This window comes from Scyliorhinus torazame, chromosome 9 (genome assembly GCF_047496885.1).
Source record: "Scyliorhinus torazame isolate Kashiwa2021f chromosome 9, sScyTor2.1, whole genome shotgun sequence".
Taxonomy (NCBI): domain Eukaryota; kingdom Metazoa; phylum Chordata; class Chondrichthyes; order Carcharhiniformes; family Scyliorhinidae; genus Scyliorhinus; species Scyliorhinus torazame.
Genome location: NC_092715.1, coordinates 125,772,158 through 125,784,413, shown reverse-complemented (window position 1 = coordinate 125,784,413; position 12,256 = coordinate 125,772,158). Strand labels below are relative to the sequence as shown.

Here is a 12,256-nt window from a genome sequence, read left to right as displayed (position 1 = left end):
CCAGGTGTTGGATTTGGAGGTAGGAGAGCACTTTGGGGACAGTGACCACAATTCGGTGACGTTTATGTTAATGATGGAAAGGGATAAGTATACACCGCAGGGCAAGAGTTATAGCTGGGGGAAGGGCAATTTTGATGCCATTAGACGTGACTTGGGGGGGATAAGGTGGAGAAGTAGGCTGTAAGTGTTGGGCACACTGGATAAGTGGGGCTTGTTCAAGGATCAGCTACTGCGTGTTCTTGATAAGTATGTACCGGTCAGGCAGGGAGGAAGGCGTCGAGCGAGGGAACCGTGGTTTACCAAGGAAGTGGAATCTCTTGTTAAGAGGAAGAAGGAGGCCTATGTGAAGATGAGGTGTGAAGTTTCAGTTGGGGCGATGGATAGTTACAAGGTAGCGAGGAAGGATCTAAAGAGAGAGCTAAGACGAGCAAGGAGGGGACATGAGAAGTATTTGGCAGGAAGGATCAAGGAAAACCCAAAAGCTTTCTATAGGTATGTCAGGAATAAGCGAATGACTAGGGAAAGAGTAGGACCAGTCAAGGACAGGGATGGGAAATTGTGTGTGGAGTCTGAAGAGATAGGCGAGATACTAAATGAATATTTTTCGTCAGTATTCACTCAGGAAAAAGATAATGTTGTGGAGGAGAATGCTGAGCCCCAGGCTAATAGAATAGATGGCATTGAGGTACGTAGGGAAGAGGTGTTGGCAATTCTGGACAGGCTTAAAATAGATAAGTCCCCGGGACCTGATGGGATTTATCCTAGGATTCTCTGGGAGGCCAGGGAAGAGATTGCTGGACCTTTGGCTTTGATTTTTATGTCATCATTGGCTACAGGAATAGTGCCAGAGGACTGGAGGACAGCAAATGTGGTCCCTTTGTTCAAAAAGGGGAGCAGAGACAACCCCGGCAACTATAGACCGGTGAGCCTCACGTCTGTAGTGGGTAAAGTCATGGAGGGGATTATAAGAGACAAGATTTATAATCATCTAGATAGGAATAATATGATCAGGGATAGTCAGCATGGCTTTGTGAAGGGTAGGTCATGCCTCACAAACCTTATTGAGTTCTTTGAGAAGGTGACTGAACAGGTAGATGAGGGCAGAGCAGTTGATGTGGTGTATATGGATTTCAGCAAAGCATTTGATAAGGTTCCCCACGGTAGGCTATTGCAGAAAATACGGAGGCTGGGGATTGAGGGTGATTTAGAGATGTGGATCAGAAATTGGCTAGCTGAAAGAAGACAGAGGGTGGTGGTTGATGGGAAATGTTCAGAATGGAGTACAGTCACAAGTGGAGTACCACAAGGATCTGTTCTGGGGCCGTTGCTGTTTGTCATTTTTATCAATGACCTAGAGGAAGGCGCAGAAGGGTGTTGAGTAAATTTGCAGACGATACTAAAGTCGGTGGTGTTGTCGATAGTGTGGAAGGATGTAGCAGGTTACAGAGGGATATAGATAAGCTGCAGAGCTGGGCTGAGAGGTGGCAAATGAAGTTTAATGGAGAGAAGTGTGAGGTGATTCACTTTGGAAGGAATAACAGGAATGCGGAATATTTGGCTCATGGTAAAGTTCTTGAAAGTGTGGATGAGCAGAGGGATCTAGGTGTCCATGTACATAGATCCCTGAAAGTTGCCACCCAGGTTGATAGGGTTGTGAAGAAGGCCTATGGAGTGTTGGCCTTTATTGGTAGAGGGATTGAGTTCCGGAGTCGGGAGGTCATGTTGCAGCTGTACAGAACTCTGGTACGGCCGCATTTGGAGTATTGCGTACAGTTCTGGTCACCGCATTATAGGAAGGACGTGGAGGCTTTGGAGCGGGTGCAGAGGAGATTTACCAGGATGTTGCCTGGTATGGAGGGAAAATCTTATGAGGAAAGGCTGATGGACTTGAGGTTATTTTCGTTGAAGAGAAGAAGGTTAAGAGGAGACTTAATAGAGGCATACAAAATGATCAGGGGGTTGGATAGGGTGGACAGTGAGAGCCTTCTCCCGCGGATGGAAATGGCTGGCACGAGGGGACATAACTTTAAACTGAGGGGTAATAGATATAGGACAGAGGTCAGAGGTAGGTTCTTTACGCAAAGAGTAGTGAGGCCGTGGAATGCCCTACCTGCTACAGTAGTGAACTCGCCAACATTGAGGGCATTTAAAAGTTTATTGGATAAACATATGGATGATAATGGCATAGTGTAAGTTAGATGGCTTTTGTTTCGGTGTAACATCGTGGGCCGAAGGGCCTGTACCGCGCTGTATTGTTCTATGTTCTATGTTCTAGTTTCCGGCAGGCCAGGATTCTGTACAAGTCACGGGCAGCACAGTGGCACAGAGGTTAGCATTGCTGCCTCACGGCGCCGAGGTCCCAGGTTCGATCCCGGCCCTGGATCACTGTCCGTGTGGAGTTTGCACATTCTCCCCGTGTTTGCGTGGGTTTCGCCCCCACAACCCAAAGATGTGCAGGTTAGGTGGATTGGCCACGCTAAAATACCCCTTAATTGGAAAAAATGAATTTGGCACTCTAAATTTATGGGGAAAAAAGGATTCTGTACAAGTCAATGTCAGTGGTATATTGGGCTGTGAATGAGGAATTCTTCATCTTCACCACCTTCTCAGTAAACTTATTATATGTGATGCAGAACAAGGCAGCAGCGCGTGTTCAATTCCCGTACCAGCTTACCTGAACAGGCGCCAGAATGTGGCGACTAGAGAATTTTCACAGTAACTTCATATTTATGACAATAAAAGCCTATTATTATTATTATTAATTGCAGAGACTAGGACAACCTGCACAACGATCTAGACTAGTTCCACTGAACGGGTGCGCTGACTGGCAATGCAAATTTATGCACCCTCGCCACCAAGCAAGCACCATCGGGGTCTAAAAATTCAACTCAATGTTTCTGGTCCATCAGATGAAAAGTCATGACCTGTAATGTTGCTCTGTTTCTCTCTCACACAGCCACTGCCAGACATACTGAGTGCTTCGAACATTTACTGTTTTTATGCTTTAATGCAGCATCTTTCATGACTTTGCAATGCCCCAAAGCACTTTACAGCCAATAAAGTACATTTGAAACATAGTCACTTTTTTTTTAAAGGGGCAATTTAGCATGGCCAATCTACTTACCCTGAACATCTTTGGGTTGTGAGGGTGAAACCCACGCAAACACAGGGAGAATGTGCAAACTCCACAGGGGCAGTAACCCAGAGCCAGAATCGAACCTGGGACCTTGGCGCCATGAGGCAGCAGTGCTAACCACTGCACCACTGTGCTGTCCCTAAACATAGTCACTTTTGTAGGGAAACAAAAATACCAGTGGCATTTTAAATGCAATTTTTCTGTTAACAAAACAAATATGTGTCAGACCTTCCCTCTCGCCCCCTGCCATCCCTACAGAAGAGCAGGAATTATTATTTCACAATTGATAAGCTCATCATTTTTTTTCCATTTTGCCAGTTTGCACAGTTTCTTTCTGCTTAGGTTATGGTTAAAGAAGGAAGGAAAGTTTCTAAACTTTATAAAGAAAGTTCCATAAGTAGAAGGAAATGATAATCTCACCTGACATTTTTTTTTTGTGAAAACACAGGGGGTAGGTTTCTCTGTCCCCGGTGCGCCCCCTCCGGCAGCGGGATCCTTCATCAATGGAGTTCCCCATAGTGGGCACCCCCATGTCATCGGGAAATCCGCTGGTGTGAATGCGTTGCGGGCGAAACGGAGAATCACGCCGGCAGAGAATCCAGCCCGGGATTTCCTCGCCATCATGGATTGTCACAAGGCTAATCTTTCCCTTCTCCCCCAGTGAAATTAGTTATAATGTTACTGAGGGGCTCCACTCTATGAGCACGATTGCATGAGGTATGAGAATTACTCTGGAGGCACCTGACTCCTATAAACCATGCTACAGGTTTGAAACCTACCTTTTCCTTGCTAGGTGAGTCAAGAGCACCTTGCAGGCTGTTCCTCCTTCTTTGCTGTTTGTACTGGAGCCATTGAAGGATGTTTAGTATTAATAATGTCACTGGAGCAGCCTGGTTTGGGGAAGAGAGGAGAAAGACCACTCCCAAGGTTAGCGGGAAAATATGACATTTACAACTGAAAAAGGCAAACTTCTGATGAGTTGCCATTTTCTTCTATAAAAGCTAGACATACTTAATATAAAAAGTATTCCCTCTTCCCTCCTAGTACTAGTCCTCTGATTAAAATATTACATGACCTCCAGAACCTCTTTAATGAATGATCGGCAGCACTGAGCTTTGTGATTGGTCAGAGTAGTAATTCAAAACAAACAAATGATGGAAGAATGTTCACCGTTTGATCATTGAACAAAGTAGCAACCTGAAGTTGAATCCATTTTCATTATCATAGTAACTGTATCACCATACAGGTAGGGGTTGAACTAACCTGAACATTGTTCTGACTTTGCCGTGAAGCCAGAGAGATTCTACCAGAGGATACAAGGGATGGCCCAGAGATCAACTGCCACTGTGGATTCATGTAACCAAATTGCAACAGAGTCCCGTGATGAGCTTGTTTAGCTGGGTGTTTCCCAGCACTCGCAGTGCCGAGAAACACCATGCTATCTATTAGGACGTTGTTGCGATCTGATTCTCAGCAGGAAACGCCCTGCCGAGGATGCACATAGTCCCATTTCCTACACTGAGGAACTCCACTCACTGGAACTCCTCGGTGCGGGAATCCCCAAAGCCCCAAATTACCTATAACACCCCACTCACACGGGCAGAACACCCTTGGGCCCGATGCTCGGTGCAGGAAACATGCCAGTCTGACACCTTGGCACTGCCAGGGTGCCAGGCTGGCTGTGCTGAGGTGACACCAGCAGTGGCAGCCCCCCCCCCCCCCCGCGGTCCCTGTTTGTGGAGGCCAGCACTGAACGGCACTTGGCTGAGGACTCCGAGGCAAAGGGGTTAGATACTAGGGCCTCGATAGATCAGGCGAGTACATATTAGAGTGAAACTAGCTGTTCCGCTCTAATATGCAGATGTGCCCGATGCCGATCCCGCCCACAATGGGATTCAGATCACGATATCTCGCAAGATCGCGTTAGATCTCACGAGATCGTGTTAGATCTCACGAGGCGTGGCGAGCTGGGTATAGCCAGGAAGAGGGATCTACCGGCCGCTTCACTCCGATGTTCGGTGCAATGCGGCTAAATCGCGTCCGCAGTTAAGGGGTTGTTCAAAATGTTCTTTCCAGCATTGATAGGGATGGCAGAGTCACACGTAAGAAGAGAAGCAGCATCCTGTGAGTGACGGGGATTTTAACCAATTGACCTTGACCTGTTTAATGGGTGGATGGTAGAACAAACACTAGTGTCCTTGTTGAAGCCAGTTTCACAAGAATTCAGCCCAAACTCCTGCTAAATCAACTATGGACTGAATGCTGTGTCCGGACGGCTGAAAACCATCCTCACATCAGGTCGTTCTCTCAATTTGCAAATGGCCAACATTCCAGGGGAGGACAAAGAAAATCCTTCAAAGACACTCTGAAGCTCTCCTAGAAGCACAGCAGCATTAACATCAATGACTTGGCAGAGTTTGTTACCCTTTGTTCTGAATGGTGACAACTTATCCATTGAGCTGCATCATGTTTTGAGTCACAGCATCTTATTGTTGAGGCAGAGAGGCGGCAGAGAAGGAACGAAAAAGAAGCAAATCCCACTACCTCCTGGGAGGCCCTGTCCCATGTGCCCAACGGTCTGTGGGTCAAGAGTCAATCTGGTCAGCCACAGAAGGATCCATGGCAGGAACCCATGACTCGCAGGAGATATCATCCTCAAATTAAGGGACAGCGGTGATGACAAAGCCACCGTAACTGGAACAGCCCATTAGTCACGCTGTATTAATGGCAGGGATTGTAATTTCAACCTTCATATTACTTTCTCTCTGATTTTAAAACTCTTATCCCTTTTAACGACTTATTTACTCTGCATAATGTATGTCGTTTATCAACTTCCCAACTGTGAAAGGGGCAACCAGCCTATTCCCAGGACTTTGTTGACCGATTGGAATTAGGGTGAGGGAGGAGAGCCCGGATGCATATGTGTGCACCTCAGTAAAAATCTCAGCAAAAGTGCCTAACTTCCAGTTCGTACCTTTTTCAGATAATATTAACAGAAATTTTAATGCAGTTTCCAGGAAGCCTCAGAAGCTGAGCTCTTTGGTCGAACATTGTTGTGAACTCCTGTGCTGTTCCACAGGAGACTTGATTCAATATGTGTAATATATTTAATGTACAGATTTCCATTTTAATCCTGGGGTCAACGTATTGAAGTTCTGAAATGGCTTATTAAGAGCTGCTGGGAATTTCAAAACCCATGCCTACATTTTTTTCAGGTGCTTTTCCCTAGAGTTGCCCGAGTCTGTAAAAATGACATGGGAGGTTCTCAAAGAGTATTGGAGAAGCAGTGGACATCCTTCGTGAAGGCTCGTCTCAACTGTTCCGTACCCGGGGACTCTCACTTTTACTTCAATATCTTGCAGTCAGTGACAGATGTTGTCCATATTAAAGGCCGTGATGTCATTCTGGCAACATTTTCCACACCTTATAATAGGTAAGTGGGTTCTAGAGAGCCTTTGAGATGTTAGACTGATGCCATTAGAAAGAATATCTGAAATTACAATGTTTGTCTAAACTACTTAAAGCTGAAGGCTGCTATTAAGTATAGGTCAAATATAATTTTACTGGGGCCCCACAACAAAATTTTTAACCACCGACCCTCTGAAAGAGCATCCAACTAGGCCCACTCCCCTCGCCTTATCCCCACAATCCCACCTGACCCACACATCCTTGGATACCAAAGGACAATTTAGCATGGCCAATACACCTAACCCACGCATCTTTTGGACTGTGGGAGGAAACCAGAGCACCCGGAGGGAATCCACGCAGACACGGGGAGAAAGTGCAAACTCCGCAAAGAGAGTCGCTCAAGGCCGGAATTGAACCCATGTCCCTGCCGCTGTGAGGCAGCAGCGGTTGCCACAGTGCCACCCCCGTGTGTTCTGGAACACATGATGATTATGTGTCTTTTTCCCCCCTTTTTAGGAACTTGTTATTTCAAATAAAAAAATAATTACACAAAGTGACTAATATTTCTGACCAAATGTCACTCAGTCTCCTATTTGTTTTATAATGACTCTATGAAGCACCTTCGAGACATTTTTGACATTAAAGGTGCTTTAGAATAAAACTTCTTATTTTGTGTCAGTAGCGTTATATCTCTGAGGATTTTCTTTGGTTGCGTGAACTGCTACAATGGACAAAAGCAATGCATCTCTTTCCAAGCGTGACTAGAATTTAAAATATTTAGACTTTTTATTGCTGCTTTGTTTATAGAACTAGCAGCAGTTTATCTTGTTAACTTTTTTCTGTTGCTTAATTGGCCATCATTTTCTGTCTTGGGGAAAGATAAAGTAAAAGCCTCAAAGACTGGGAAGGTTTGCGGGTACAGCCTGACACAGCATATAAACTAGCAAATGTCCTCTGCATGGGGCTTCATTAGCAGGGTTAGGTGTGGGGTAAGGGAGAGGGAGAGAACCCTCAAGCTGCATGAGAGATCATTATGGAGTAATTTGCTAGTAGGAGAACAAGAATCCAACTTTAGAGAATGTGTTCAAGCATTGATTTGCTGCATGGCTTTTAAATTAACAGTCTATTTCTGGTAAATGTCACATTGCAGCATCCCAGGCTCAGCAGTCTGCGCATATGATATGGAAGACGTTGCCACAGTTTTTACTGGCCGATTCAAAGAGCAGAAATCCTCTGATTCTACATGGACGCCAGTCCCTGAGGACCGAGTTCCTAAGCCACGGTATGCTGACTGTCTTTAAAAAATATTTGAAAAGAAAATTCTGTAAAAAGCAGCCGGAAATATTCAAACAGTAGTAAAACCTCTTGGCAGTGACACCGAGCATTTAACATTTTCCACTCGATTGAATCGATGAGCTGAACATTGCATTTTATTTGCAGAGAGAACACAAGGGGCGGGGCGGGATTCTCCGATGGCGAGTCAGAATGTCCGCGCCGTCGTGAACGCCGTCGCATTTCACGACGGCGCGAAACGGGCGCGGGCACTACCGATTCTGGCCCCCACAGGGGGCCAGCACGGCGCTGGACCAGTTCACGCCACTCCAGCCTCCATTCCCGGTGCCAAATGGGCGCCCCACCAATCCGCGCATGTGCGGGGGAATTCCTCCGCGCCGGCCCCGACGCAACATGGCATGGGGGTTCAAGGGCCGGCCGCGTAATAAAAAAGGGCCGGGGCTGGAGAGGCCGGCCCGCCGATCGGTGGACCCCGATCGCGGGCCAGACCCCACCAGAGGCCACCCCGGTGAAGGAGCGCTTTCCCCTGCCCCACAGGCCACCCCCCCCCCGATCCTACGCGCAGAGTTTCCGCTGACTGCGAGCAGGTATGAACGGCACCAGTGGGACTCTGCCGTTTCCGCTTGGCCGCTCGGCCTATCAAGGCCGGAGAATCGGCGGCCCGGTCGCGGACAGCGCCATTTGCAACAGCGCCAAACGTGCCGGCGCAAATGCCACCAATTCTCCGCTCCTCGGAGAATCACCTTCCGGCATCGGACCGGCGCTGCAGGGAAAAATGGCGCTAACAGCGATTCTCCCATATGGCGCGGCATGGAGGAATCGCGCCCACCGTGTCCACGCGCTGTGAACGTCGTTGTGTGTCACGACGGCGCTCATGGCCCGATGGCAGCATCGATTCAGGCCCCGAAAAGGCGCCAGCAGCAGGGCTGCGAGAAACGCGGTGGGCATGGCGCCAGAGCAGTGCCGACATTGTGCGATGCCCGGATGACGCGGCGTCGTGTCATTTTATGTGCGCGATCTGCACACAGGCCCCGACACAGAGAGATGGCTGCGCCCCACCATGCAGCTCCCAGGTTCCGGGACAATGACCTGGAGACAGTGCTGGACACAGTGGAAGAGCGGAGGGCGATGCTGTGCCCAAGACGTGGCCACCGGCACCCGACCAGCACAGTTAGGCGCAGCTGGCGTGATGTGGGCATCGTCGTTAGCACTGTGGGGCACACTCCACGCTCAGGAGAGCAGTGCCGCAAGAAGTTACACAACCTCACGTGGGTAGCCAGGGTAAGTGCCCCGAGAGTTCCCCCGGGCCACCCCCCCACCACGCAGGGGGCGGGGGGGGGGGCACCACATACCACACAGCCCACATTTGCACCACACCGCCCTTGCAAGCTGCCATGGCGTGGTGCCCAGTGCCCCCGCTCCCCCCCCCCCCCCCCCCCCCCCCCCCCCCGGCAGGATAAGACAGCCCACAACCATCGCGAATGTGCAAGAACCAGAGGGGGGTCTGCACCCCTTCACCGTCCGTGAGCAGAGGGCTCTGGACCTCGCTGGGGGAGCCGCCACCCAGGAGGTAGCGCCATGCCAGATCGGAGGCGCAGCAGCAAGTGAGACTCCCCTGCCTGGCTACACTCACTCAGCCCCTCACCTCCCCCTTCCCCCCCCCCCCCCCTCTCACACTACACCCCCTCACACTGCCCCCTCCACCCCCTCACACTCCACCACCTCACACTGCCCCCTCCACCCCCTCACACTCCACCCCCTCACACTGACTCCTCCACCCCCTCACACTCCACCCACTCACACTGACCCCTCCACCCCTCACCCCCCTCTCACACTGCACCCCCTCACACTGCCCCCTCCGCGCCCTCACACTGCCCCCTCTACCCCCTAACCCCCCTCTCACACTGCACCCCCTCACACTGCACCCTCCACCCCCTCACACTCCACCCCCTCACACTGACTCCTCCACCCCCTTCACACTCCACCCACTCACACTGACCCCTCCACCCCCTAACCCCCCCTCTCACACTGCACCCCCTCACACTGTCCCCTCCACCCCCCTCACACTCCACCACCTCACACTGCCCCCTCCGCCCCCTCACACTCCACCCCCTCACACTGACTCCTCCACCCCACTCACACTGACCCCTCCACCCCCTAACCCCCCCTCTCACACTGCACCCCCTCACACTGCCCCCTCCACCCCCTAACCCCCCCTTTCACACTGCACCCCCTCACACTGCACCCTCCACCCCCCTCACACTCCACCCCCTCACACTGACTCCTCCACCCCCCTCACACTCCACCCACTCACACTGACCCCTCCACACCCTCACACTCCACCCACTCACACTGACCCCTCCACCCCCTTACTCCCTCCCTCACACTCCGGCCCCCTCCACCCCCCTCACACTCCACCCCCTCACACTGTCCCCTGCACCCCCCTCACACTCCACCCCCTCACACTACCCCCTCCACTCCCCTCACAGTCCACCCACTCACACTGACCCCTCCACCCCCTAACCCCCCCTTACACTGCACCCCCTCACACTGCCCCCTCCACCCCCCCCTCACACTGCACCCCCTCACACTGCCTCTCCACCCCCAACCCTCCCTCACACCCGACTCCGCGTGTCTAACGATACATGCTTTATTGTGTATTCCAGGGCCAGCCGACGATCGCCCCGGCACATCTCAAACAAGCCACCACCGTCCAGGTCCACGTCCGTCCGCCCACAGGGACACACGCCAGGAAGAGGAAGGAAGACGGACAGGAGGGCCCTCGTCCGAAGCCGGGCCACAGGAGACGGACGCACAGAGGACCGACACAAACGACACTGACGAACACAGGATGGACAGTCAGGACACTGATGGCCATGAGATGGACGAAGAGAGGACGGAGAGCCAGGACAGTGACGGACAAAGGACGGGGACTCTGGACAGTGATGCACAGATGATGGACAGACCGGACATGGCACCTCACATGGGCTGGGGACAACGTCCATCAGTCCAAGGCTCAACCCAGGAGACCCCGATGAGGACATGGACCTTGCGTCACAGCTGTCACCCACAACCTCCACAATCGCAGATACGCTCACCTCGGTTGGGCACATTAGTGATGAGGCATCTGGGACACTGACTGGTGCGCACCACAAAGCCGAACCGATACAGCAGGTGGAGGTAGGAGCAGCCGAGGGGCTGAACGGTCGGAGGGCAGCCCAGCCCCAGCACCCAGCTGCCGCCCAGACGGTTCCCGGATTCCTGGACTTACCAGACCCACCCACAGACCTGATGCGTTTGGAAACCCAGGGAGTGGACAACTGGATGACGGCCGCCTTCCAGCATCTGCAGACACAGTTGGAGGAGTCCACCCGCGACCAGGAACAGGGAGTGGTGCCGATCATGGCTGCCACCCTGGCCGACACCGCATGGGTGGCGTCCGCGGTGGAGACATTGGGGGCAACGGTTTCGGCCATGGGTCAGGTTCTGCAAGGTGTGGGGCTTCATGTGCATGCGCCATCCGTGGCCCAGGACAGGGCTGCCCTCTCACAGGCAGCCGTGTCCCAGAACCAGCTGGACATTGCCGCCGTGCTCCAGGGTCTGGCCAAGTCTCAGCAGGCCATGGTCCAGTCTCAGCAGGCCATGGCCCAGTCTCAGCAGGCCATGGCCGAGTCTCAGCAGGCCATGGGCCAGTCTCAGCAGGCCATGGTCCAGTCTCAGCAGGCCATGGCCCAGTCTCAGCAGGCCATGGCCCAGTCTCAGCAGGCCATGGCCCAGTCTCAGCAGGCCATGGTCCAGTCTCAGCAGGCCATGGTCCAGTCTCAGCAGGCCATGGCCCAGTCTCAGCAGGCCATGGCCCAGTCTCAGCAGGCCATGGCCCAGTCTCAGCAGACCATGGCCCAGTCTCAGCAGGCCATGGCCCTGTCCCAGCAGGCCATCGCTGAGAGCATTGGCGGCCTTGCCCACGTGATGGATGGCGTCGCACAATCCCAGCGGGAGGCAACAGTCCCTGACAGGGATGTTGCACTCCCTGAGCTCCATCGCTGGGAACGTTCAGACCTTGGTCGATGCCACAGCGGGCCTCCAGGACTGGCAGCGCCAGGTGTCGGTGGTACCACGGCACTTGTCTCTGCTCGCACCACCGTTCCACAGTGAGGCCCAGGGGCCACTGGGCTCCTCGAGGGAGGGGGAGGTTCTAGGGCCCGTCCTGGTGACTCATGCAAGGGAGGTCCCGGAACACTCGGACTCCCCCCGTTCCGTCCCTGGTGCATCTGGTGGGCAGAGGGCAGAACAGGGTGGCACCACGCCATCCAGCATGCCCGCCGAGCAGCCTGGCCCATCCAAGTCGGGCTGCCTCAGGAAACGCACGCCGACAGGGAGCCAAGTCGCAGGGCAGGAGTCTCAGCAGTCCGCCTCCAC

General features: G+C 52.4%; 1 protein-coding gene across 8 annotated transcripts in view; it reads left to right on the top strand.

Annotated features, from left to right (window-relative positions):
- The window catches only part of sema6a (sema domain, transmembrane domain (TM), and cytoplasmic domain, (semaphorin) 6A), a 159,802-nt gene that overhangs the window by 115,440 nt on the left and 32,106 nt on the right, over positions 1-12,256 (top strand). For all 8 annotated transcript variants that reach the window (XM_072516499.1, XM_072516497.1, XM_072516505.1 and 5 more), the window contains exons 10-11: positions 6,352-6,569; positions 7,695-7,826. In XM_072516499.1, coding sequence (XP_072372600.1) covers positions 6,352-6,569; positions 7,695-7,826 — 350 coding nt within the window. The remainder of the gene's footprint in view (positions 1-6,351; positions 6,570-7,694; positions 7,827-12,256) is intronic.